Source organism: Ahaetulla prasina, chromosome 3 (genome assembly GCF_028640845.1).
Source record: "Ahaetulla prasina isolate Xishuangbanna chromosome 3, ASM2864084v1, whole genome shotgun sequence".
Lineage (NCBI taxonomy): Eukaryota > Metazoa > Chordata > Lepidosauria > Squamata > Colubridae > Ahaetulla > Ahaetulla prasina.
Window position 1 is genome coordinate 190,153,317 of NC_080541.1, and position 27,671 is coordinate 190,180,987.

At 36.3% G+C, this 27,671-nt stretch overlaps 1 protein-coding gene and 1 long non-coding RNA gene across 5 annotated transcripts in view; one reads left to right on the plus strand and one right to left on the minus strand.

Annotated features, from left to right (window-relative positions):
• The first annotated feature begins 3 nt into the window (after window positions 1–3).
• LOC131194526 (uncharacterized) lies at window positions 4–27,661 on the plus strand. Of its 3 annotated transcripts, XR_009154214.1 has the most exons (5): window positions 4–802; window positions 4,971–5,044; window positions 25,702–25,847; window positions 26,440–26,593; window positions 27,366–27,661. It is a non-coding gene; the product is annotated as an uncharacterized LOC131194526 (long non-coding RNA). The 3 variants fall into 3 exon arrangements; XR_009154215.1 differs by lacking the exon at window positions 25,702–25,847; XR_009154213.1 differs by lacking the exon at window positions 4,971–5,044.
• LOC131194522 (arf-GAP with SH3 domain, ANK repeat and PH domain-containing protein 2-like) overlaps window positions 7,704–27,671 on the minus strand; it is a 49,449-nt gene continuing 29,481 nt past the window's right edge. For both annotated transcript variants that reach the window (XM_058175603.1, XM_058175602.1), the window contains exons 17-28: window positions 25,616–25,805; window positions 24,567–24,652; window positions 22,573–22,688; window positions 19,794–19,861; window positions 17,967–18,074; window positions 14,689–14,923; window positions 14,294–14,452; window positions 14,019–14,082; window positions 13,515–13,555; window positions 11,199–11,299; window positions 10,571–10,693; window positions 7,704–9,758 (exon numbers count right to left, since the gene is read on the minus strand). In XM_058175603.1, the coding sequence (XP_058031586.1) occupies window positions 9,684–9,758; window positions 10,571–10,693; window positions 11,199–11,299; window positions 13,515–13,555; window positions 14,019–14,082; window positions 14,294–14,452; window positions 14,689–14,923; window positions 17,967–18,074; window positions 19,794–19,861; window positions 22,573–22,688; window positions 24,567–24,652; window positions 25,616–25,805 (1,366 nt within the window). In that variant the 3' untranslated portion in view covers window positions 7,704–9,683. The remainder of the gene's footprint in view (window positions 9,759–10,570; window positions 10,694–11,198; window positions 11,300–13,514; window positions 13,556–14,018; window positions 14,083–14,293; window positions 14,453–14,688; window positions 14,924–17,966; window positions 18,075–19,793; window positions 19,862–22,572; window positions 22,689–24,566; window positions 24,653–25,615; window positions 25,806–27,671) is intronic.

The following is a 27,671-nucleotide window of genomic DNA, read 5'->3' on the forward strand; positions in this document are numbered from 1 at the left end:
CTGATCTTGCACTACTTCTTTGAATTATTCTATGCTCTGGCTGGTGTCACCTTTGATGGTAACGGCTTACAAATACTCAAATGAAAGAGAAAGAAAAAGCACATGAGAAAAGTGAAAAGAATACTGCAAGAGGCAAAAATTGTATGAAGAAGAGGAAGAAAGAACAAGAGATGGCAAGTTCTGCATTTCTGGCTATGGCTCACCTTGCTTCTGTAAACAGAAGAAAAATGTACCAGGCACCTGGCAAGTGGGACAACTGGGTTGGGCAGGGAGGAGTGGCAATAGACATGGATGAGCAGAGATTTTAATAATTAGTTCTCTCAACATTCATATTTACCAGTTGGATTTGACATAGTAAAGTAAATACATAGTAAAGTAAAGTACATAGTAAAGTAAATAATACTCATTGTTAATAAACCAGTCTCTTCACTAAAGCATTAAACCATGGTTTACCAAGCAATTGAATAGTCTACACAGCATACTAAACCAAAACTAAGTAAACCATAAATAAACCAAGGGGGAGAAATCAATGTCTTGTTAACCTGCAACAATGTGTATTTGTCTCCAGATGGCATTACTACTCTGTGCTCATATGTTAAGTGCAATGTCTTTCCACGTTGACAAGTCAAATTATTCTTTATACCAACAACAGTTTTAACCAATATCAGAGATGCAAGACTCAACTTGAGGTTCACCCCAGGCTTTGAATGGCACATCAAAGTTCACACACTGAATGGGTGGAGACAGTAGAAGAAGAACTTCAAAGATTGAAAAGAATGCCTCAACATCTGCAAAATTCAAGGTAACAATTGCCCCTTAACTCCCTCAATTCTTAAAAATGCAAAAGGACCACTGAATTTTGAACCCAGACATTTTGAGAAAGCTGTGCAGTCACCAAGGGATGCTGGTGGGTAGGCATATTTTCTTGCATTTCAGTTTTGGTCACCTAAACTGAGATATAAATTACTCAATTAACATTCAAAGATTTCCAGTAGAGTTTTTAGCACAAGTAGGCAAATCAGTAGGAAATGCAACTAGCTGTGGACCAACTGATGAATAATGGGAGGTATGTTGTGGTAGGAGTTGTTGACCTAAACTGTTTTCTTAAGAACACAAGATTTTTCCCCACTTTTTTCCTAACTTGTTCAGTTAACAGTCTCCTTTCCTCATCTCCCTTCCCATCCTGTCAATTAGACAATTCCTCTTACATCCAGGTTCCCCCTCTCTTTTCCATCCTCCTGCTGGGAAGAGACGAGGAAGTAAACAGTTGTGTATGTGTACACTTGGGTGAGCCTGTCTGTAGAACGGATTGAGTGTGAAAGAGACAGTTGGCATCTGCAGGAAATGTTCAAAAAAAGGTTAAGATGGTAGCCGTAAAAGCAGACACCCGCAGAAAGAAAGAATAACTGGTATATTTTGATGGGAATCAGTTACTGGGATAGCTAACATCCCTCATCTTACATGGCTAGTTATATTTATTTTAATATTAGTGGGCAGTTATCCAGGTCCTGTTCTTTTTTACATTGCTCATGCAGTTGTTGTGAAAAGAATTAAAAAACAAATATTTCACATAAACACATACTTAGATGCATGCAAATGTATTGGGGAGGGGTGTGTGGAGCTTTCAAGAATTGGTTGGATCTGGAGTATGTAATCCTAGAGTGCAAGACTACTCTTCCTTTGGCGAGGGAATATAATGCAGTTATAATGCAATAAGATTGACTTAACTCTCACTTCTTGGTATCAAGAGAGGTATGTAATAAATTAACACATTTGAAACATTTGCAGCCATAAAAGTCAGATCCTGTATTGCACTGTGAAGCACAAATCTTAGGTAAATCCTAGATTTATACAATGCCAGGAAAAGAACCTGTGCATGGATGAATTCAGGCTAGCATATTAGAATACATTTCTAAGGGGTAATCCTTTTGTTATTTTCCATTACATTTAACAATGTTACATCTGACACTTAAAGGATGAACCAATTTATTATTGTGTAACATTTTGTGGATTATAGAATGCTTTGTCATATAATCCCCATGAAGTGGAATAAATTAAAACTTTTGTAAAAATTTCTGTTAGATTTTATAGGGTTATAAACCAATTTATTCATTAACATAAATTAACAGTAAGACAGCAACATGCTTTCACAGATCAAGCTTTTTTAAAACCTTGCTATCGCTTCTATGGCCCCTTGGGGTTTGTATATTTATAATGCAATGGCCTTTAGCTAAAAGAAAGAACAATTCTAGCTAACATTTTTACAGACAGTTTGCAAGGCAAATTAAATTCATGTTCTTCCTTTTGCTTGAATGTTCTGTAATGCATTTACAAAGCCTATTAATAGTAATGTACATTTAAAAAGCAATTTTCTAGTTTTTCTTTAGCATGAAAGTGAACAGAGAGCGTGTCCAAAAGCCTAAATAAGCACTTAACAGGGAAAGGCTAGGAGTCATAATCCCATACTTTCAATAGTCTGGTAAAATCTATTGATAGCAGAATTAGTCCAGAAGAATTTTCAGGAAAAACTCAAACAAAGATGCACATTATAGTACACTAATTAGTGTGCAGCCTGTTAACGAGACAAATTGAAAAAAGATTTGCATTTTGCAATATACTCACTTGTGCTGCAAGCTGTACTTCCTACATGGAGACCTCATGCCAACAAATAGTATTTTTGTTTCTATGAATGTTTAGGCCCTTTCTTGTTTGTGCTCCTTTTCTTAATTAAAAAAATCTTAATCCTCTCCAGCCATAGGCTACAATTTACAGATTCTAGTGTTTAAGCTAGAGGAGAAAATTTGCAAAAATAAAGAAATAAAGATTCAACAGTCTAACACTGACCACATTAGAAAGAGAACGCACATTTTCAAAAAGGGAAAAACCAGATCGGGTTTAAGCAATAAAAAAGGAAATGTGTTTGAAACATACTGTATTAGAAATGGTTTCCTGTTGCTGTTTGCAAATGTGACACAACCCACAAATGCTCTGTGACTAAGTTCTTGGTTGACCATGACACATTTTGTTATTAATTTGGCAGTAGTATTCCTCTTGCAATTGAGGCCATAAAATTTGGCTACATCATGAAGTATCTGCTCATAATACTGTTTTGTACTATATTCTTCAGGGACATCAGTCACTGAAATTTAGTAATAAGAGTTAGATTTTTTCACCATTGTTGATCTTTTCTTGAAATGCTAAAATAAAAATAAAGAAAGAAAGAAATGCTAAGCTTTCCTAGGTGACTTTTCAGGGTCTTTCCCAACTTCTGGTATAAGAGACTTTCCATCAGTCAGGACAGCAGAAAACAATACCCACAATACTGTCTCTATTGCCAAATCCTACCCTGCATTGATTGTGAGTTGCTGATGAATGATGTCCTGAATTTGTGTATGCAGTGGTAGCCAAACTGCTTGGCTGAGTCCTTCAACTTTCTTGCTCTCCCTCTTCAGTACTTCACTAACTGGTGAGAAAAACACCATTATCATTTATATTATCATTATTATAATTAATAAATTATCATTCTCGAATAATATCGAATAATAACAAATCAACATCTTTTCCTCCTAAACTACAATATTATAATAACTGTAACGTCTTACAATATCCAAGCTATCAGGTTCATCCACCTCAGATGCATCTCTCATCCTTGCCTTAGTCCCCAAACATATTCTTAAAAAGCTGTATTTCTAAAAGCTGGCTGAATATTAGAAATAAATGATTTATATTGATATATTGATATATTGATATATTGACCATCAATTGTGTTGTAAATGTTGTACCTTGATGAACGTATCTTTTCTTTTATGTACACTGAGAGCATATGCACCAAGACAAATTCCTTGTGTGTCCAATCACATTTGGCCAATAAAATTCTATTCTATTCTATTCTATTCTATTCTATTCTATTCTATTCTATTCTATTCTATTCTATTCTATTCTATTCTATTCTATTCTATTCTAAGAGCTCCTTTTAATATCTACTGGGAGGACATTCAACAGGTAGGGAGTGCCTATTTTCAAGGATTCTGCAATTAAATCTCACACACTCTTACACACATGCCTTGGATAATCAGTTTCTATTTATAGGAAACAGATTTGAAAAAAACCCAGGTCCCAACTCATGTAGGGCTTTGTAAGTGATCACACCAGAAGTGGGCTTCAGCAGGTTCTGACCAATTCTGGAGAACCGGTAGCAGGAATTTTGAGTAGTTCGGAGAACCCATAGTAAAAATTCTGACTGGCTCTGCCCCCATCTATTCTCTGCCTCCCAAGTCCCAGCTGATCGGGAAGAAATGGGGATTTTGCAGTAACCTTCCCCTGGATTGGGAAGGGAATGGAGATTTTACAGTATCCTTCCCCTGCCACACTCACCAAGCTATGCCCACCAAGCCATGCCATGCCCACCAAGTCACACCCACAGAACCAGTAGTAAAAAAATTTGAAACCCACCACTGGATCACAAGTATCTTTACTTGCAAGTGGAAATGAACTGGCTACCAATGCAAGATCCACACTATTAATCTTGACATCTTGTTAGGTTCTGTCTAATTGGGCTCAAACATTGAATGACTTGAAGTGATTCTGCAAACTGTAGTGTTAAAAGCTCACAATGGGTTGCCAGTGGCTCTTTTGCTTCATCCTCGCCTAAATGATGCAGGGCTAAAAGGGTTGACAGAGGACAGTATGCGGATGCAGTAAATGGATGTAACTATGCATCACAGAATATATTACAGTCTAGCATTCTCTGGAAAATTCAAAGATAGGAGGGAATTTCATAATGAGAAGGCCACCACTTAGAGAATGTTTTCTAGAGAAACCAGGACTTACCTAAAAGTATGGGCAACAGCCCTTGCTTTCAGTAATTAACATCAGCAAGAGGTTTCTTCAACAGTCGTATTCTGACTTGGTTGTGCTGTTAGATATTTTTTCAGAATCTTTTATAGTGTTTTTCTTTTACTTTTTTACAGATTGTATTTAAAATTAGAGGTTGTTATTATTTCTTATGTTCCTGCAGTGTACACGTGAGCATGCAAATACTCAGGTAAGATTCAAATTAATAAAGTCACAATCATCTATTTTATTCAGTACATATATACCCATTACAGTACATTATGTAAAGTGTAGATTGCAAGTAAAAATAATAAGTCAAAGAAATTAATGGTATGAGTTTTTTTTTTAAAAAAAACCAGTCACTGTATCTCTCCATTTGTTAGTTACAAAGTCATGTCTCACCCATCATGACCTCATGGATCCCATGGACAACGTTCCTCCAGGCCTTCCTGTCCTCTACCATCCTCTGGAGTCCATTTAAGCTCACACCTATTGCTTCAGTGACTCCATCCAGCCACCTCATTCTCTGTCGTCCTGTTCTTCTTTTGCCCTCAATCTTTCCCAACATTAGGCTCTTCTCTAGTGAGTCCTTTCTTCTTATTAGGTGGCCAAAGTGAGTTTCATCTTCTGGATCTGGCCTTCTAAAGAGCAGTCAGGATTGATCTCCTCTAGGACTGACTGGTTTGATCACCTTGCAGTCCAAGGGACTCTCAGGAGTCTTCTCCAGCACCTTAGTTCAAAGGCCTCAATTCTTTGGCACACACCCTTTCTTATGTTCCAACCTTCACAGCCGTACATCGCAAGTGGGAAAAACATGGCCTTGACTATATGCGCTTTTGTTGGCAGGGTGATGTTTCTGTTCTTTAGTATGCTGTCTAGATTTGCCATAACTTTCCTCCCCAGGAGCAAACTTCTTTTAATTTCTTGGCTGCAGTCCCCATCTGTGGTGATCTTAGAGCCCAGGAAAATAAAATCTCTCACTATTTCTTCCCCATCTATTTGCCAGGAATTGAGGGGGCTGGATGCCATGATCTTAGTTTTCTTAATGTTGAGTTTCAAGACAACTTTTGCACTCTCCTTCACCCACATCAAGAGGCTCTTTAGTTTCTCTTCACTTTCTGCCATTAGAATGGTATCATCTATATATCTGAGGTTGTTGATATTTCTCCTGACAATCTTAATTCCAACTTTTGATTCATCTAGCCCCACCTTTCTCATGATGTGCTCTGCATATAAGTTAAATAGACAGGGCTACAGTATGCAGCCTTGCCGGACTCGTTTCCCAATTTTGAACCAATCAGTGGTTCCGGGTCCAGTTCTCACTGTTGCTTCTTGACCCGCATATAGGTTTCTCAAGAGTCAAATAAGATGGTCTGGTACTCCCACCTCTTTAAGAACTTGCCACAATTTGTTGTGATCCACAACAAGGCTTTGAAGCAGAAGTAGATGTTTTTCTGGAATTCCCTAGCTTTCTCCATGATCTAGCATATGTTGATCTCTAGTTCCTCTGCCTCTTTGAAATCCTGCCTGTACTTCTGGTAGTTCTTGATCCATGTCAGTAACCCATTTTTACTTCTATCATGTACATATACCACTTCATACGCTGCCTTTTGTTCATAAAATCCCCACTTCTCTCTTTTTGAGGAACTAAATTGCTCCATCCAATTAAAAATTTCTTGTTCTTTCTCTTAACCCATTCACTCTTCCTTTGTTGTTTGCTGTTTTATTTGTTTTGCAATTGGATCCTAATTCATTTTCTCTATATGACCAAGCTATTTGCTTACTCCCATTCATATTCAATCTGTATTCATTCAACACCCGTTAATTCTTGATCTTTTTTTTAACCATATACTCTTTTTAAGTACTGAATATACAAGTTCATAAACTTGGTCTAATTTTGCTCTAATTCACACATCCAGTCTTTTTTATACATAGGCTAAATTTCAAATCATGTTTATTTGTTTTGAAAGTCAAAAAATTAAATGAAAAGCTCTTAATGAATATTACTGCATCATGAATGACTATGTAGTAATTTAATCTTCAGTCACTTTTGAGCTACCACAATACTTTTGCTGTGTTCCTGGATAGTAATCCAAAGGCTTCTAAACAAACTGCTCCAAATGCCATCACTCCAAAAACATTGTGCAGTTATTTCATCACCCATGCTCTCTTAAAGGTGGATTTCTGTGTTAAGAATGTCGTATTTTTTTTAATGTTTATTGATATATAGTCACTATACACTGTTTTCTGTAAATGTGGCTGACATAACATTCCATGGAATACATGCAAAACTTACATCATTCGGAAGTTACATCTCCTAATAATGATAAAGATTGAATTTGAGCAAATCTGGAGGATTACAAATTCCCTTAGCTTTCTATGATGAATAGATCTGAGCTGCCAAATCTGCATAATCTTTAAAAGGCTAGAAAGAAATTTCTTCATCTCTTTATTGCCATGTAGTGGCTGTCTACATGTTTGCAGCCCTGATTTGGTAGCCCTAATATAATTTCTAGCTACATAACGTCTGTTTGCCATATGAATACAAATTAATGTATTCATTAATGTATTCATTAATTTTAACAATCTTCAAACAATTTTGGCAAGATTGAGTTCTGGATTTCCGTATGCTTACTTTCTTAAGGTATATACATTATTTCAGTATTTGCAAAAGACACAAATATTTCACTCATTTTTAAAAAGACTTCTGTGAACTTTTTGCTGAAAGAACAAAAGTATGAACTGATAATTTATGGATTTTTGTATTAGAAACAACTACAGAGGGGGGAAAATAAGGTGTCTTATTACTTGATAGAAAGAAAGACAGAAATCAAAGTTCTGTTTTTTAAATTCTTTTTTCTTATTTTTTTCTTATTCCTTTTCTTTTTTTCTATACTTTATTGTAATATAAAATTTTAATTAAAATATTAAAAAGCATTAGCATTCTGTTTTTTAAATTTTAGTGTTATTTATTAAATTTAAGTAACATTAAAATTACATAGTAGTTGTGTTAATGTTGCTATTTGGAATTGCATTTCTATTTGCATCTCATTCAAAAACACTTGTACTACTCTAATATATTTATATACACAAAGATAGAAATATCTAGGTTCCATAAACAGTCATATTAAGGTTATTTCTCTGTGTCAACGTATAGCTACTTCCCAATTCTACTTTTGAGAACATTTCTTTTTTATACTGGAAACAACACAGCAAAGAATAAACCAAGGTAGAGTGGCATTCAAAAGACATTTGTATGGGGAGGAGGATTAATAAAAATAGGATTCTTCTATTCTAGTAACAACAATTTATGATTTAGTAAATTACTATTAATACCAAGGAAGACAGAGATAATTTTTGAGAATGAATTTGAACCAAAATTTAAAAAAATCAAATAGATGAGATAATATATAGTCCTGCTGTTTTCAGTGTCAATATTTTCTAATCCTCTTATCAGTTTAGTTGGCATAGATAAGAGATATGATTATGAGCTATATTTAATTCAGAAACAAGGATCAAATTGCTATTAAAGAGGGAATATCACATTATTAATAAACAGAAGTACTATAATATAAACCACAATTAAGACATTTGGGGTACCATATTTATTTTAGTAACCTAATAGCAAATAGAAAAATTCTGTATTAATAGCATCATTTTGCATTAGTAGAAACATATAAGGCGATTTAAAAGAATTAGCCCTTTTAACTTAGGGAAAATGAAATTTCAACATACCATATTTATTCTAAGACTTTATTATGAATAGTAGGAGAAGAATGGAAAATTTAAAAGTCTCTGAATGTGTATGTATTATTTTCTTTCCATAATAAACAATGTTTTCAAGAAAGGACTGGATGGGTTTTCAGAAACTGAAATATATTTTACGATTTTTATTTCCGACATTCTTCTTCATACCTCAGTAGGAATCCTTAGGAATACATATATTGCACATTAGATTTATAGAAAAATCAGGAACAATATGATTGTTTTACCTCAAAAACGAATATACTGGAAATTTGCAATTCCTAAGAGATTGTCCCAAAGTTTCACTTCTCAAAGGTCTTCAAGGAAAAGCAAAGTCCAGTTGCCTTTTGTAAAAGCACTTTTGGGACAACCATGACCTGGCTGACTGAAAATCTCCATAGACATCCTAAAGCAGGGGTCTCCAACCTTGGCAACTTTAAGACTTGTGGAGCTTTGCTGGCTGAGAAACTCTGGGAGCTGTAGTCCACAACTCTTAAAATTGTCAAGGTTGGAGACCCCTGTCCTAAAGCATTGTTTCTGAAAATGTTTTCCTTCATGTTTCATGAATACAGGGAAGAGAAGTATAAAGAAACACTACACATTTGCATTTTTTCTTATGTGTTTCTGACATTTAGAAATAAGCAATTATCTTCTTATGACATGTTTGATTCATTTCTTGTCTTTCTTATCTCTTATTATTGTGAATTATATTATTCTGTATACTGCTAAATTTTAGACAGTGAGGTCTTTTTGCTTAAATCATTTTCTAGCCTAACAACTGGATGATAGTGGCGTTTGAAATGTACCCATGTACCGCTTGCATTCATGCACAAACACTGACAGCAAGAAATTGCACCATTAACACACATATGTTTGATGAGTTCATCAAATAGCTCTTGTAATTCCGGTATAATTTTTTTAAAAATTCAATGGACTTCTTGCCAATGATTTAAGGAGATGTTAATCCTCTGTATGACATTTCAGTACCAATAATTTGTATTTTATCTCCAGTAAGTGTTTCTTTACAACTATTGATTGTGCTTTGAGAGGGCAGGAGGCCCTCTTACAGTAGAATGAATTGTATTTTGAGTGAATTAGATGTATTCTTATTCAGGTAGTATATAAACAAATGACACTGGGAAGACACCTTTTCTGTGAGGGTATCCTTCAATCCTGCCATGCTGAAAAAATAAAACAAAAGGAAAGACTTTTAACAGAGAGGATAAACAGTGCACAATAATTAGAAGCTCCGTAAGAAGATATACATGTTTATCAGTATATCATTTTCCATATATTGGAAATATATTCCATATAATGGAATAGGGATACATTAGATGGGATGAATCTGTACCTAATCATTAAGTACACCTTTAATGCTTATGTTGAGCTCCATTTTCTTTTGTAGCAGACCAAGAATTCTGAATATGCCAGGCAACTAAATCTATTTACTATTTTTATTTTCCCACAATGGTCCCAATACAGCATTACTGTATTCTAAGGAATAACTGAAAATTAATACAATGCTTGGAAGCAGGGATGGTATTCACTTACCTCCCCTACCATTTTGCAAATGTGCGCGTGCATGTGCAAGGCCTTCTGCGCATGCACAGAACCTCGAAAACATGGAAAAATGGGACATCATGATGTTCGTATGGGTGGGGGGGGCATCCCGCAGTCGCCCCTACCTGTTCGTCCGAACCGGATAGAACCGGCTGAATACTACCACTGCTTGAAAAACATTTTGAAAAGTTTGATACCATCTAACAATAGATGCTAAATACTCAGAAAATTCCAGTGCCTGCTGGTACCTAATATACACCTGCCATGCTATCCATTGCCAAAAATAGATCCAATGACTTACAGTAGTAGGAAAGCTCTTATAGACTCCTTCACAGAATCTTTGCCACAAACCGGAAGCTGTTTTTTTGGGTTGTATTCTGTGCTAAGTAAGGAATTCCCAGTAATAATCATAGAGAATCAAATGACAACTTACCCACCAGTTGCAGTCCTCTTGTCCTTCTACTCTAATGATTTCTCCAGCCGTGAAACTGAGTTCATCTTCATGATCAGCCTGACAATCATAAAGGGCTCTGACACGATGCAGACAGGATGTATTCTGCCATAAGCAAGCAGTATTAAGCTTAAGAGTATGGATACTGTATGTCACACAGAATTGCAATAGCTAATCATACAACTATAAGGTAAATAAAAAGAAGAAATGTTCAGAACAGTAGGTTTCTCTGGGGTTTTAAAGATAATTTGTATATTTGTGCATGTGTCTCATGCATCCATATAGCCAAACTGACTGGAGTCAGTTTATGAAATGAAATCTCAATCGTATTGCGAAGAAGACCTAAACATGTAAGATGAGACCATCACACAATGAATTTCCTAATTGCTAAATGTTTCAGTGACATAATAATACACTGCGGCATTTCTATTTTTTAATTGAAATATTGAACAACCAACAGTTAATTGCTCCCAAAACTTATCTGAATATGAATTCATATATATTTAGACAGTATTTAGGAGGTTTTATTTAAGAAAAAGAAAGTTACCTTAGCCCATAAATGGGTATTCTATGCAAAAATAACCTCAGGATATTAAGTTTAAGAACCTACCACATGTCCCCTTTTTGGCAGTGGTGGAGGAATGTCATCTGATGATTCAGAAGACCGAGAAGAAGCCCAGTGATTCTCTCTTGAGTTTTGGTTTGAGGCAGCTGCAATGTAAAAAGATATGTCATTTTCATATCATTTTTGGATGATCTGAGTGATTATGAAGAATGCATGTTGGTGTGTAATGTTGTAACTATTTATATCATATATGCTTCCCATACAATATAGCACACATAGTGGACCACTTCTGAAATAGTGGATTCTTCTGTAAGGAGAAATGAAGACTTTATCCACTCCTGAGTTATAGAACCAGTATTGTTGATTGAACATTCTGATGTTCCTAACAGTTGCCGTATCATTGCTGAGTTCCTGAGAAGTATAAAGATATTGTTTCCAAACAACAGAGAATGTCCAATTTGATAGTGAAACAATCTGTTTACCCAGACTCCACTGAACACACTCAAGAATCACTGTGCAGACAGGTAGCTTGCAATTAAAATCCTTGCATGTATTAAAAGAAGAAGGGGAAAATTATACTTGGTTTCAATACGGGCAACTACGTGCTAGATGGAAGGAAGATCAGAAAATTGGTATAGTCCAGAATGAGGAAAATTTGGTAAAGCAAATTAGAAATCAATCTCAGGAGCATATAAAGAGATTGTATAATGTGTTACTTGAAATAGATTCTGAAAGGGATTTGGTAGAGGATTGTATGATAAAGTGGGCATAAAATTTTCAGGAGCCAATATTATTGGAAACTTGGGAAAAAATTTCGGTTAGAAATGTTAAATTTACGCAGGCACAGAATTTAAGGGAAAATTTTTATAAAATGTTTTATAGATGGCATTTAGATCCTAAGAAACTATCGTGTATGTATCCAGATATGCAAGCAAAATGTTGGAGATGTAATTGTGATGACGCTACATATTTTCATATTTGGTGGACTTGTAAGAATATTAAGGCTTTTTGGATAAGAATTTGGTGGATTCTACAAAATGTTCTGAAAAAGAAGACAAAGTTCCTGCCGCAATTTTTTCTGCTGGGAATTATCACGGACTGTACAGTAATTGAGACTAAACTGATTTTAAATCTAATAACAGCGGCAAGATTACTGATAGGACACTATTGGAGGAAAAAAAGAATCACTGTGCAGCCATTTGCCAAGATTACTATTTGGATTGTTGTATAGAGCATAGAATAATAACAATAATAATAACAACAGAGTTGGAAGGGACCTTGGAGGCCTTCTAGTCCAACCCTCTGCCCAGGCAGGAAACCCTACACCATCTCAGACAGATGGTTATATCCAACATCTTCTTAAAAATTTCCAGTGTTGGGGCATTTACAACTTCTGCAGGCAAGTTGTTCCACTTATTAATTGTTCTGTCAGGAAATTTCTCCTTAGTTCTAAGTGGTTTCTTTCCTTGATCAGTTTCAACTTCTCTCAAATCTATAGACTAAGGTAAAATAGTAGTATGCTATAAAAGGTGTCACTTCCATTACATATTAGGGTAGGCAACCTTTGTTATCCCCTAGACCAGTCTTTCTCAATCTTGGCAATTTTATGTGGATCAATTGCCAGAACTCCCAGCTGAAGTCCACATGTCTTAAAGTTGCTAAGGTTAAGTAATATAGCTGTACACTGTAAACTCAGTGTCCTCATGGCTGATGGGCCTCAAGAGATATTATAGTGATTGTTTTGCTTTTATTGTTTCTGGAATTGCTAATTTTAAAAGCGGGAATGACATCACACAAGAAATCAAAAGTATTTATTATGACTGAACAGAAATCAGATTTGAAGTGCAAAATGTGTTTTGGAAGGAATGTATAGCATCTGTCCAAATATTTTAATGCAGTTAGGAATAACTTGGTATGACAGTAACCACTTTATCCCAGGGGTTAAAAAGTTCTTTGATGTGTCCCATCTGTTAACTACTCAATTTCCAAATCAGAGATTTTTATCAAAATTAGCTATCAAATAAATAGTTTATAACATTATTATTTTAGGATAAACTGAAGTAGGTGACTTTAAATAATTTGATGAATATTTCTGAATTTGGATGGGAAAACATTTTCCCTATTAATTTCTACGTTCTATCCATGCAAAGTTTATAGCACTAATATAATTGCACTTTCTATAGCTCTACTTTTCATAACGATAAAACTTGAAAAAGTATTTTTTCCCATCTTCCTCCCCTGCCCAACTTTTGCAAGCAGTTATGTAGGTTGACTTTCTTCACAACTGAAATGCCTCCCTGAAGAAAGAGATATCAATTCTCAGTTACAAATAAATAGTATATTTAAAAGAAATTATCTTACCTTGCTGCCAGGAATCTTCAGAGAGTTCAGATGGCTGAGAACTGAGGAAAATAATGCAGGGGAAAAGGAAGAGGGAGAGGAAAATTATATGCATGCATGCATGCATACATATATACATACATACTGTATGTATGTGTGCGTATGTAATGCATGTATATGTATATATATATATAGATGAATAATCCTCTGCTTGTTACTTGCTCCTGGACAGCCTCTATGTAGATATTCCCAGTGTAGTGCAAAGTAGATTAAATTTGCATTCAAAAAATACCCTTAAGAGATTTCCACAGCTATTCCCAATTGCTGTCTGATAAAGAAAAGAACAGTGATAATGATTATTTTGGCCAGAGTAGGTTTTTTATTCCTATTACCAACCACCTCATATGCAATCAACGTAAGAACCTCTTAGATGCTATTCAAAACCAGGATGTACCCTCAGAGTAAACCCAGCTTCAGACAGGTAGCATTTTTATTTAGTTATACATATTATGTGTACACAATTACCTCAAACTCCTAGGAGAAGCTCCTTCTGGAGAGCAGCGCCTTGGAAGTGAGAAAGATCTAGAATCTAATCAAACAGAATCAAAGCTATTTTTCTCTGATATGAAGCAAACTTTGTCTAATAAGTTAGAAACATAGTAGTAAAACCAGTGTCAAAAGCATAATGGATCAGTTAGCTGAATCAGTATAAAGCTACTTCATTTATCTCTTTATTTTAGGCAATCCTGGTTGTACAACAGTAAATTTTCCAGTTGTAAGTGGTTCAGTAGCTCTCTTACCATCAGAAGGACTGTGATTCAATGGTGTAGAGGGGAGAGGCTCTGAAGAGGTCCGCTTATGCCTAATGGTCAGAGGTGGAGGCGCAGCTCTTTTAGTTACTGTATCTACAGGATAGACAGAGTTGCTGGTTGGGGGTAATGGCGGAGGGAAGCTGGGGGCTGAGAAAGAAATTCAATTACAGAAATCTTAATAAACTGTAAGAAGCAAATAAGGAGAATAGATTAATCATATCCTCAGATTCATCTACTATATTTATATTAAAACATAAATGTATTGTTTTACACAGATTGCATTAAATATTAAAATAGATTAGTACTTTTACTAAAATTAACATTAAAAAAAATTGATACAATTCCAAGACTAATACAAAGGTGTACCAAAAACACTGTTTTACCTCTGGGTGGATTGCGTGGTGGCAGTGGAGGGCCTGAACAGGCAAAAGTGGGAGGAGATGTTTCAGCAGATCTAGAGGCATGTGGTGTAGAATATAAATCATGGCATTTGTTCTGGGATGTTGGACTGGTTCCTCTGAAAAAGTCGGCTGGATTCTTCCATGACTGAGAGGCTGGCCCAGGAAGATTGTAGCAGCTTTGTGGGCGATGAAAGTGATCTTTTTTCACCAGATAGGGCTGAAACGTACAAGTAGACTACATTACTGGAAAAGTGAAGTTAAAGATAGTCTTCTTTATATTCATATATTTGTATCAATAGCGGCGTCCCCCAAGGCAGCGTTCTAGGACCAACACTCTTCATATTATACATTAACGATCTCTGTGACCATATTATAAGTAACTGTGTTCTCTTCGCTGATGATGTTAAACTATTTAACACCACTAACAATACGGCTACCCTTCAAAAAGACCTTGACTTTGTGTCAGAATGGTCAAAAATTTGGCAACTCCAAATCTCAACCAAACCAAAACCTTTTTTGCAATGTAGTTGCAGTGGGCTTTGGTACTTAGATCATTTGATATGAAAACTCCAAGGTCTTTAATGGGGTGAGGGTCATCTATAAGGTAATGTCCATAGGGTTTGTATTTAGTGTTCTGATTTTTTTTTCCAATGTGTAAGACATTGAGTTTAAATTTATTGGTAGCTCTTGTGATATTGTAGTTGAAACTGAAGTAGTCATTAGCAGGAAGGACATTACAACGGATGATTCTATGAGCTAAACCCAGGTCCTGTCAAAGGCGACGGAGTTCCAAGTTTTCTAAACCCAGGATTTCAAGTCTGGTGGCATAAGGTATTTTGTTGGTTACGGAGGAGTGGAGAACTCTTCTCGTGAAATACCTCTGGACACGCTCAACTGTATTGATGTCAGAAATATGGTATGGGTTCCAGACAGGCGAGCTGCAATCAAGAATTGGCCTAGCAAATGTTTTATATGCTCTGGTCAGTAGTGTGGTGTTTTTGGAAAAGAAACTACGTAGGATTAGGTTAACAACTCTTAAAGCCTTTTTTTGCTATGTTGTTGCAGTGGGCTTTGGCACTTAGATCATTAGATATGAAAGCTCCAAGGTCTTTGGCAGGGTGGGGGTCATCTGTAAGGTAATGTCCATCGAGCATGTACTTAGTGATTGGGTTTTTTTTTCAATATGCAAAACTGAGCATTTGCTGGTTGAGATTTGTAGTTGCCAAATTTTTGACCAAGCGGTTAGATGATCAAGGTCTTTTTGAATGGTAGATGTATTGTCGGTGGTGTTAAACAGTTTGACATCATCAGCAAACAGAACACAGTTACTTGAGATATGGTCACAAAGATCATTAATGTATATTATAAAGAGGGTTGGTCCAAGAACGCTACCTTGAGGAACGCCACTCTTGACAGAAACAGGATTTGATAGAGCATTACCAATTGTAACCACTTGTTGTCTGTTAGATAGAAAAGCAGATATCCAATTGTGTAGGGGTCCTGAAATGCCATAGGATTTTAATTTTAGGAGAAGTTTATCATGTACTACTGAGTCAAAAGCTTTGCAGAAGTCTATGTAGATTGTATCAATTTTTTTGCCTAGATCAAGACTTGTAGTCCATAGGTTTTTACAGTGGAGAAGTTGTAAATTGCATGATAATTTTTTTCTGAAACCAAATTGTTTATTGGAGAGTAGGTTGTGTATTTCCAAGTGGAAGGTAATGGATTGGTTGATGATGGATTCCATTACTTTGCAGGCGATGCAGCATAGGGAGATTGGTCTGTAATTTTCAACTAAGCTGGGGTCGCCTTTTTTAAAGATTGGAATGACTGTGGCTAGTGACCAAAGATTTGGAAGGGAACTGGTTGTGAAAGCTTTATCAAAGATTATACTTAGGGGTTCTGCTACATTGCGTAGCTTCTTCTCCAGAAACACTATACTACTAACCAGAGCATATAAAACATTTGCTAGACCAATTCTTGAATACAGCTCGACTGTCTGGAACCCATACCACATTTCTGACATCAATACAATTGAACATGTCCAGAAATATTTTACAAGAAGAGTTCTCTGCTCCTCTGAATACAACAAAATACCTTATGCCACCAGACTAGAAATACTGGGTTTAGAAAATTTAGAACTCCGCCGCCTTCGATATGACCTGAGTTTAACTCATAGAATAATCTGTTACAATGTCCTTCCTGTTGAAGACTACTTCAGCTTCAATCGCAACATTACACTAGCACACAATAGATTTAAGCTTAATGTGAACCGCTCCAATCTTGACTGCAGAAAATATGACTTCAGTAACAGAGTTGTTAATACCTGGAATGCATTACCTGACTCTGTGGTCTCTTCCCAAAATTCCCAAAGCTTTAACCAAAAACTATCTACTATTGACGTCACCCCATTCCTAAGAGGTCTGTAAGGGGTGTGCATAAGAGCACCAACATGCCTACCGTTCCTGTCCCAATGTCCCCTTTGATTGTATCCAATTTGTATAGTTTTTTATATATACTTATGCTTATATATATGCTTATATATCGTATAGTTATTTCATGCTTATGCTTACATATATTGTTGTGACAAATAAATAAATAAAATAAAAAAATAAATCAGCCGAGATGGTGCAGTGGTTAGAGTGCAGTACTGCAGGCTACTTCTGCTGATCACCAGCTGCCAGCAAGTTTTGGCAAATCGAATCTCACCAGGCTCAAAGTTGACTCAGCCTTCCATCCTTCCGAAGTGGGTAAATGAGGACCCTGATTGTTGGAGGCAATATGCTGACTCTGTAAACCGCTTAAGAGGGCTATAAAGCACTGTGAAGCGGTATATAAGTCTCAGTACTGTTGCTATCCTATTCGGGACCATTATTTTAAGAAAAACATCCTCTTTAAAGTGGTGGCCTTAAATATATAGTAACAGGTAGTCCATCTGGAACACAACTTTTGAATGAAAATTTGTGAGTGGCCACTTAACCACCAAATGAAATATGCTCAAGGCCCCTGATATTCAATGGCATAAACATAATGCAAGACTTTGTCCTTAGAATATCAAAATAGTCTAAGAAATTAGGCAGAGCCTGATTGATTTTATAATTCAGTGACTGTGATAAATATCTATGTAGTTTTCATGGAATTGGTATCAGAATATATATCCAATAAAAACCTGTTAATAGGGTGTCAAATCTATACCATACCAATTAAATAATAATTAATACTTACACATCTCAGCCTGACCAGAAGTAATGAGATCTTACCTTTTCATCCAATTCATCATCACTTTCAAAGATCTCCTCTTGGCCTGGCTGCCACTCATATTCAACATGGGCCCGCATATTGAACTGATTATTTTCAGCCTTTAATAGCTGGAAGATACAGAACACCCCATCTCTGCTCATGATCTTTTTGTGCAGGGAAAGTTCCTAGCATTTCTAACCCCATTGGACTAACAGCTGTTTTCTTTGGTGTTTGGGACTTTCAATGGAAATTAGGAAGTTGCAGGGGGAAAAAAGGGAACGAATATTTAGATATGTAATCACACTACTATAAAATACTTGGCTATGAACTCAGGTAACCTTACATAGAACAATTGTTCTGCTTTTAATTCGGTTCAGTGGAAGAGACGGTGTTTAGATATTTCAAAGAAGAAATTCTCAAGGTGATTTTTATTTTGCATTTGTTAGATAAAATATGGTCAAAGGTTATCTTTTCTTTTATGTACACTGAGAGCATATGTACCAAGACAAATTCCTTGTGTGTCCAATCACACTTGGCCAATAAAAAGAAATTCTATTCTATTCTATTCTATTCTATTCTATTCTATTCTATTCTATTCTATTCTATTCTATTCTATAAGTGAATACCCTTTCAATCATCTATCAGTGGTGCAGCCTTCCTTCCTTCCTCTTCCATTCAGTCTCAAAGGTAGAGATCTCCTCTGAATACAACAAAATACCTTATGCCACCAGACTTGAAATCTTGGGTTTAGAAAACTTAGAACTCCGCCGCCTTCAACAGGGCCTGTGTTTAACTCATAGAATTATCTATTGCAATGTCCTTCCTGTTAAAGACTACTTCAGCTTCAATCACAACAATACAAGAGCAAACAATAGATTTAAACTTAATGTTAACCGTTTCAATCTTGGTTGCAGAAAATATGACTTCTGTAACAGAGTTGTTAATGCTTGGAACACACTACCTGACTCTGTGGTCTCTTCTCAAAATCCCCAAAGCTTTAACCAAAAACTGTCTACTATTGACCTCACCCCATTCCTAAGAGATCCATAAGGGGTGTGCATAAGAGCACAAAAGTGCCTACCGTTCCTGTCCTATTGTTTTCTTTCATTATATCCAATTAGTATAGTTATTGCATTCTTATGCTTATATATATATGCTTATATATTATATAGTTACTTTCATGCTTATGCTTATATATACTGTTGTGACAAAATAAATAAATAAAATAAATAAAAAAAATCATAAGTAAACTCCTTCCACTGAGCTTTTTCAGATGATATGGGCAGAAAACTATAGCTGTATTCCTAGCAGAAGCATTTTCTATCACTTCCAGCTCCAATGCTTAGGCCAGTGTTTCTCAGCTTCAGCAACTTTAAGATGTGTGGATGTTAATGCCCACAATTCTCTAATGCCTGGGAAATTCAGAGAGTTCAAATCCACACATTTTAAGGTTGGTGAGGTTGAGAAACACTGGCTTAGGCAATATCCGGGAGCATTTCACCCCTGACATAAATCATACAAAAACAGAAACACTTTAATATATTGAATCATAATTCAATCAGTTGTGATTATGATTCAATATGTTCCAGCTTTTATTTTTACTTAACAAGGTTCTGCTCTTATAAATTTACAATTAAGTGCTATAAAAGTGAACACCTATTAGAGAAGAGATTATGATAAAGCTACAGAAAAAAAGCACATATACAGCAGAGCTATAATAGTTTCAACATACTTTGTATTTTGAAAACATGCTGCCTATTGCTATGTCTGGAGCACATTATCCAGACACCTCTTGTCAAGGCCTTAGGACGATGTTAGATATTTGTGTTCAACCTGCTGTTGCTTACCAGTTCTTCACATGTAGTGTGATTCAATAGCCTAGCAATATCAAGGGCGGTCTCTCCAGCTTCGTTAGCTGTGGGAAAATATCAGATGTCATTTGAAGATTGTGGCTATATGGATGTATTAATATTTCCAGTTTGAAACTTTTTTTTCTAACAAAGGGTTATTAGAAACTGTGATTTATTTATTTTTTTGCATGGCTCAAATATTACTTTTTTACCATCATCTATATACAAAGCAAGAACAGTGGCGCAACACTGCAGGTAGGTCAATATGGAAACCACAGCCATGCATTCAAAGCCCTGCCCATTTTTCCATGCATTATGCTCACAAAAAGGGTGGGGCTTCAATCACATGGATGTGGCCCCCATATTAACTTTTTGATTAGCTCCCTGGAGAGATCCATGAGAGAGAGAGATTGCAAAAGACAGGAAAACAATACATCAAACACTACTGCAATGCTGTGACAATTGCCTCATCTAGAGCCTCTTTGAAGAACATTTTGAAAAAGATTTTCTACTCTGGATTAAGCAGGTAATGTGGAATCAGGTAATCAGGAAGTATGAGCAAAGTTCTCCTAACAGGAAAATATGTGGTGTAAGAAAATTCATGTTTGAGCATCCCTCATCCTTGGGGCTAAGCCATACTGAAACACTACATTACTGTATGGTTTTGATGATTCAGGTGAAATGAATACAAAATTGTATTAATTTTGTCCTAAAAATTGTACTAACTGTCTTTCCTTTGGCTGTAAACCGCCCTGAGTCCTTTGGGAGAAGGGCGGTATAGAAATTGAAACAATAAATAAATAAATAAAATGTCAATATTAAGCAATATGTTAACTCAGAGTATTGTGATGAAAATAATTTTTACTTTCTTTTGTTTTTAATTAATCTTTGCTATGTTAGAATATGACCTCTGGTGTCTAAAGTTTGTTGGAAATAAACCAATTGGACTGCAGTATATAAAGTTGCTTTGTTTTAAACACAATTCTTAAAATATTAATTCTCAAGTGATTCTCCAAGTTACAATTAACATAAGAAACAATTAACATAAGAGCTAATGCTCTGTAAATTTAAATATTGTATACAATAAGATACAAAATATGCAATGAAAGCTGCTCTATTGTTTTCACAACTACAGGTATTATACTAGAGAAGGATCTGTGTCATTTGAGAATAAAATCCCTCCAAAATGACTGATTGGGTTGACACTATGGTGTTAAAAAGATCAGCTAGACTTTAGCTTATGAACATACTACTAAATTATGGTCAATCAATATTAGACATGAAACCTTCTAATTTCTTTCTACAGTTGCATCAAAGAAGGAAAGAGGACGTGAATTGCTCATGACTGTAGAGAAGATAGATTTGTTTTATCACAGTAAATTGCAAAATGTAGTGAAACTGTCAGCTTCTGATAAATGAATGTATTAATAGCAAAATATTAAAGTGCTATTTTCCAGCAGTAAGGTATGCCAAGCCAGCATAAAATTTGCTGCCCTCATTGCCAATTTCTATTCTGCCATAGAAGGAGGCTGCAACTGGTCCTGTCACCACTGATTTAATGTGGCCTGTTAAGGCATGTGATTGGTGAATTTCCCTGGCTTTGTTTCCCATCTCACTAACCATTGCCTCTGGAGAGAGAGAATAAAAAACACCAGTTACTCTGCCTGCAAGGACTGTAGTTCTCAGGGCTGGAAACAAAAGAACCGAAAGCCAGCTGGGACCATCATCAAACTCCTATGCAGATGCCTTCTACATCAAAGGTCATAAAATGAATGGCACATTGTCCAAAACCAACTAAAGGCAGGATAAAAAGATGCAGGACTTCAACCCCCATATCTGGTATGTATTAGCTACTACATATAAATATCTAGTAACTGATTTTCTTTGTTAATCATGACTATTTACTTATCAATTATAAAAGCAATTTGCCTATTCAAGCTTTGTCCTTGGCTCTTGTGCTTATGCTCCTGAGTGTAGGTTTTTGTTACTAGAGTGAGATTTGCTGCCTTGCCCTGGGTAAATAACTGGCATCTTTTGGCTTAGAGAAGTGCAGGCAGATGCCTGGAACAGCATGTTTAGCCACCAATCAAATTACTAACTGTTGGTTTGACAAATATGAACATAGACCTAAAACAACTTGTCCAGCCACTGCAGAATGTTGTTCTCTTCCATGGTTCTATGGAATTTAGTAATTATTTTTAATTAAGAGAACTTGCCTATAAAGTTGCCAAGAGTTGGACACGATTAAATGGGTAAAACTTAAATGGCTTGCAGTTAAATACTGTCCTGAAAAAGACTAAGCCAATGCAGTAACATTAATGGGAATGGGTTAAATATCCAGGTATGCAGTATTAAAATAAAATTTACAGTGATACAAATATTCAGGTATGTTTTCTTAAACTGACCTTTCATCCATTATTACTAGGTAAACCTAAAATAAAAAAAACTGCAGAAAATATAGGGAAAAGAAAAAGAACAGAAAGGTCATGTGATCAGCTTTTATGACCATCTGACAAGCAAAGTCAATAGGGAATCCAGATTCACTTAACAACTATGTTACTAACTTAACAAACGCAATGATTCACTTAATAACTATGAGAAGAAAGGTCGTAAAATGGAGCAAACTCACTTAACAAATGTTTCACTTAGCAACCTAATTTTTTGGGCTCCGTTGGGGTCATAACTCAAGGACTATCTGTATTCACTATACATATTGTAGCACTGTAGTGAAATAGTCTGACATCTTGCATCCTAATTTTATTTCATGATCACTTACTGATTGTGATGTTGGCTTTTGCTCGCAGAAGGAGTTTTATGCATTCAGGTTTATTATGAAGGCTGCAATAATGAAGGGGAGTATTTCCCTTGGATGTCTGTTTCAGCAGGCTCCCACTAGAAGAGAAAAATTATTCATCAAACAAAAATCCTCCACTTATGGTACCATGATTATTTATTAATTGATTGATCAAATTTATTTGAGATACATCTCACTGATCAAGGTGACTCTGAGTGGCTTATAACAAGATAAAACACACAAACATTCAACCATAATAAACATAAAAATGGATTAAAGTTACAAAAATTAAAACCAATTAAAAACAAGGATTTGGTGGAGAGAGGTAAGGGTGCCTTCTCTATTAGTGCACCAGCCACCTCCAGCCAACAGTTTCTCCAACTGGCAGAACCAGGTTTTAAAGCTTTTCCTGAAAGCTAAGAGAGCGGCAGATCTTATCTCCTGTGGCAAGATGTTCTAAAGGGCAGGAGCTGTGGCAGAAAAGATTCTTCTCCTGATCCCATCAGCCAAACTTCCTTGATTGATGGGATCAGCCCCTTCTGCTAGCATGAGTGGAGTGGCCCATTCCTATTGAAGAAAAATGGTTCTACAGTTAACTTAGACCCATGCAATAAAGAGTTTTAAAGATAGCTACCACTTAGAATTGCACCCAGAAGCATACTGGCAGCCAGTGCAATTTGCATAAGAGTGATATTACCTATGCCACCATAGGGGCCTCCAAAACTGTCTGCGCTGCTCCATTCTGGACCAATTGTGGTTTCCGAATACTTGAATACTCTCCAAGCATAGCCCCATGTAGAGCATGTTGACAATAATCCAAACGGGAGATGGCTGAATGCAGGACCTCGCAGTCCAGAAAAGGACACAATTAATGTACCACACAACGTTGTGTGAAGACTCTCCTAGCCATGACTGCTACCTGCTTTTGGAGTCTAGGAATTGTGAGTCTAGGAAAAAACCCAAGTTGTGCATCGAGTCTATATGTGGTAGTACCATGTTATCCAGAACTAAAGATGATAAGCATCTGGATCCTAAGGCTCCATATACTCACAGCCACTCCATCTTATCAGAGTTCAGTTGAAGCATCTCCCATCCAGACCCCCACAGTCTTGAGGCACCCCAAAAGGGCAGTGTTGTGACTCCAGCCCTCGAGGCTGTTCCCATGGAGGAGAGTGACTCGGAAAGTGAGGGAGAGGAGCCAGCAAGGCCTCCCTCGCCAGGACCCTCCTCGCTGGCACCACCCCAAGTTCCAGCTGCAAGCCAGGAGGAAGAGCTGACAAGGCCTCCCTCTCCCGCACCCTCCTCTTCCTCCCTGGCAACGCCTCAAGTGCCAGCTGCTGACAATCAATCCTGGATTGATCCGAGGCAGCGAGGAAGAGATAAGTGTGCGCAGCAGAGAAAGAGGTGTGGCAGACTCAGAGATTGCTGAGTCACTGAGCCACACCCCACAAGGTATAAAAGTGGGTGGAGCTGCCATGTGGCCCTTGTGACGGACAAAAAGGCTACCAAGGATGCACTGCAGCTCGATTGTTGGAGGGTTAAAGGACTTTGTCAGTGAGTTTTTGGCAATGGATCTTGGACACGAGATAACAGACTCAGAACTTGGCGGGCCTCTGCACGGTCACTGCCAAGTATTTCCTTAACTGAAGAAAATCAGGTCTATAGCAAATAAAAAGACTGGGAGACATGCGTCTTTGCGTTTGCAAAGGGGGAACAGAACAGGCAGCCACAGCATCATTTGGGTCACCAGAGGTGGAGATCTAAAGCTGCGCATCATCAGCATGTTGATGATATCTCACCCCAATGGTGTCTGATGATCTCTCCTATATGTCAACTTTTTGTTCTACCAGAATGAAGAAATCTCAGAGCTAATAGCTCAGAATCTATTAGTACTCTCACTTTATTTGGCATGCATGTGAAAAACACAAGAACATTTGCTAATTGCTAAATCTGTTAGGCCTATCAAATCAACTCACCTGTTCTGCACCAGAAAATCTACAATATGCAAAGAGGTTCGGTCACTAACTAGGACTGCCAGATGAAGAAGTGTCTCTCCAGGTTCCTTTGAAACAAGAAAGAAAAACAAGTTGATTATTTAGAAAAATAGATTGCCATGATATTTCATGGGGAACTAGCATTATAGGAATGATTTCTTCAATTTCTGCTAATTTACAATAGAAAAAAAAAAGTCAGAAGAAACTTTGTGGAATTACTTGCCTAAATTTAGATTACAAATTGGTCTCTGATCCCAGTGCAACTGAACAACTATAGATGGCTAATATTTTACTGCAGAATTTGGAAGGGCTGCTTAATCCTATCTATGAAATTAATTCCTCCCAACTTTTCCCACAGTCAGTATTTATTTTTCAAAATGACTTTTTGGTGTTAATATTAAAAAGTCCCCTCAGATGGAAACAGAATCACAAAACTTCCTGCAGCAATTGTGAAAACTTATTATTTAGGCTATAGTGGAAGAGTGCTCTAATGCTTACATACTATTATTAGTTAAAAGGGGGGGGGTTATTTGTTTATTTTATTAATGACATTTAAGAGAAAATGTAGGGCTCTGACAAAATGAGCAGATAACAGAGGCAGTGCTGGAAATAAATATGTCAGCATCATCCTTCAAGGTGGTGTCCGAATGAGTGGAAAAACAGAATCTGTCAGCAGTACTGACAACAGGAATAACAATCCAACACATCTTGAGAACATCAAATTTTAGAAAATTTATGCATAGTTATAAGTTTTTTCCCACTGACATTCAGTGGGTTTTGACTCAGAAGAAGGAAAGGGAAGTTAATGAGTTTTTTATTGAGCAAGCTACAGCTCTGAAGAAAAAGGCCAGACTATTAATGCTGAGTCACTTTAGGCCAATTATCTTTTCTAGCACATGGTTCAAAAACCAATGTTTTCTTATACTCTTCAATAAAAAGAGTGTATTGCATGTTCCACATTTTGGCATTAATGTATCATCTCTGCTAAAGTGTCTGTATATCCCTCAGCTATTAACAGGAGGAAGTCTCACCTGGCTAATTTCCAAAACAGGCTCACTTAAATCCATTTTTTCTGCATATGCTTGAAGCAAAATAAATATATCCTTCTCTTTGACAGCATTCTCCAAATTCTTGAGCTTGGCAACTGGACTCCTCATGATTCTTGGAATAACATACTTCCTATCAACATACTTCGAAATTATGAAATGTTTCCGATGAGTCCTATAATGGTACATGGGAAGACAGAAACTACAGATGTAAAAGGTGCATGATAATGATCTGCTAGCAGAAACAATGAACTCTTTCGATAAGCAGAGAAGTGCAATTCATAAGGCTCCAAAAGAAGGAGACACTGGAAGAAAGACATCCTTTCCATTGTTCCCTATTTAACAGATTACCTTTTGGGGTAGGAAAAAAGGAAATTTGTTTGTTTGTCTGTTTGTTTGTTAAATTTATTTGCTGCCCATCTTACCATGGGGCTACTCTGGGCAATTTACAACAGTAAAACAGAAAAGAAAAATGATAAAAAATGTAAAGATGACAAAAGCAAACCAATGAAAAAATAAACAATGGAAGTAAAAAAAAATACAAATTAAAAAGATGGATGGAGGAGGAGTGGGAAGCATGGGGGGGGCAGTTAATTAGTCCAGTAGCCACCTATAAATTACTTAAATAAGACCATACATAACTTTGTGTTGAAATTGGTTTTGCATTTTCTCAAATATTTCTTTTCTCTATGCAAAATACAGTAGCACCTCGGTACTCATCCAGGATTCGTTCCAGGAAATGAGACAAATACTAAAAACAACGGGTACTGAGCAAGCCACGTAACTTACCACATGATTCTTTATTTCAGCTGGAAGGAGTAGCAAGTCATAAGGCAGCTGATGCCAGCAAGTTCTTCCCTATGCATTGAGTACTGGTAGAAAGATGAGTACCAGGAAAAGATTTTTGCTTCAAAATGCATCGAGTACCAAATTCAACAAGTTTTAAAGCAGTTGAATACCGAGGTATGACTGTACTACACTTATTGGTTTGTTTGATTTAGATAGCTATCCATTTTATTGCCAAAAGACTAGAAGCTCACAACAATGGTATAAACATTCCCAAACCATAAAATCATTAAAAACATTCCTGTACCCTCAAACCAAACATTTCTCAATACATCAAACTTCAATTCTTCTTCTGCATTCTCAGAATATTTGGAGGATTTTAAAAAATAGTTTATTGTTGGAGAAAATTAATATAATGCTATTGTTGATTTTTGCTTTCCATGGCAATCCAGCAGAAATCAAGGAGCTACCACAGAGAAAACCATACCTTCACCAACACTGGAAGGCAAGCTATTGTACATAAAAAGGGAGCAAATATAGTTGAGTAATGAAAAGTCTATAGGCAAACAACCAAGCTCAAATAACACCAAGGACTCCAAAGTCTACTTACAACAACAACAACAACAACAACAACAACAACAACAACAACAATAATAATAATAATATTTTAATTTGTATACTGCCCTTCTCCTGAAGGACTCAGGGCGGTGAACAGCCAAAATAAAATACAAAAGAAACAATACATACAATACTAAAAAACAACCCTTAAAAAACTTATTCAAATGGCCAAATTTAAAATGTAATAATGCCCTATAAAATTGACAGAAATTTCAAACCCATAAAATCAAATTAAAAGTTTTAAAAATCAATGAAATCACACTGTCCTATTATTTATTTGTTTTCTTCTATATAACCAGTGCAATTGTTAAAAAAAAATTTTTTTTTACAGAGAAAGAAGATTAGTGCCTACAAGCCTTGTTGTATTCCCAGAAGCAAATGAAAGTCACCTGAAGATACTGGATTTCATGGCCTTTTAATCTGATCCAGCAGGGAACTTCTTAAAGTAACCACAATTGCTGCAATCTCAGTTGCTTTTATTTTTATTTTTCAATTTACTTTTAAATTGCCAAACTTCACACTGATTTGTTCAACTGATATTCTGAAGGTTTTAAACTTTGTTTGATGGCATTGTGATAATTCTGTCCCTCCTCTCCCAATCCCCTTCTCATGATCATAAAAAATTGAATTATATTCC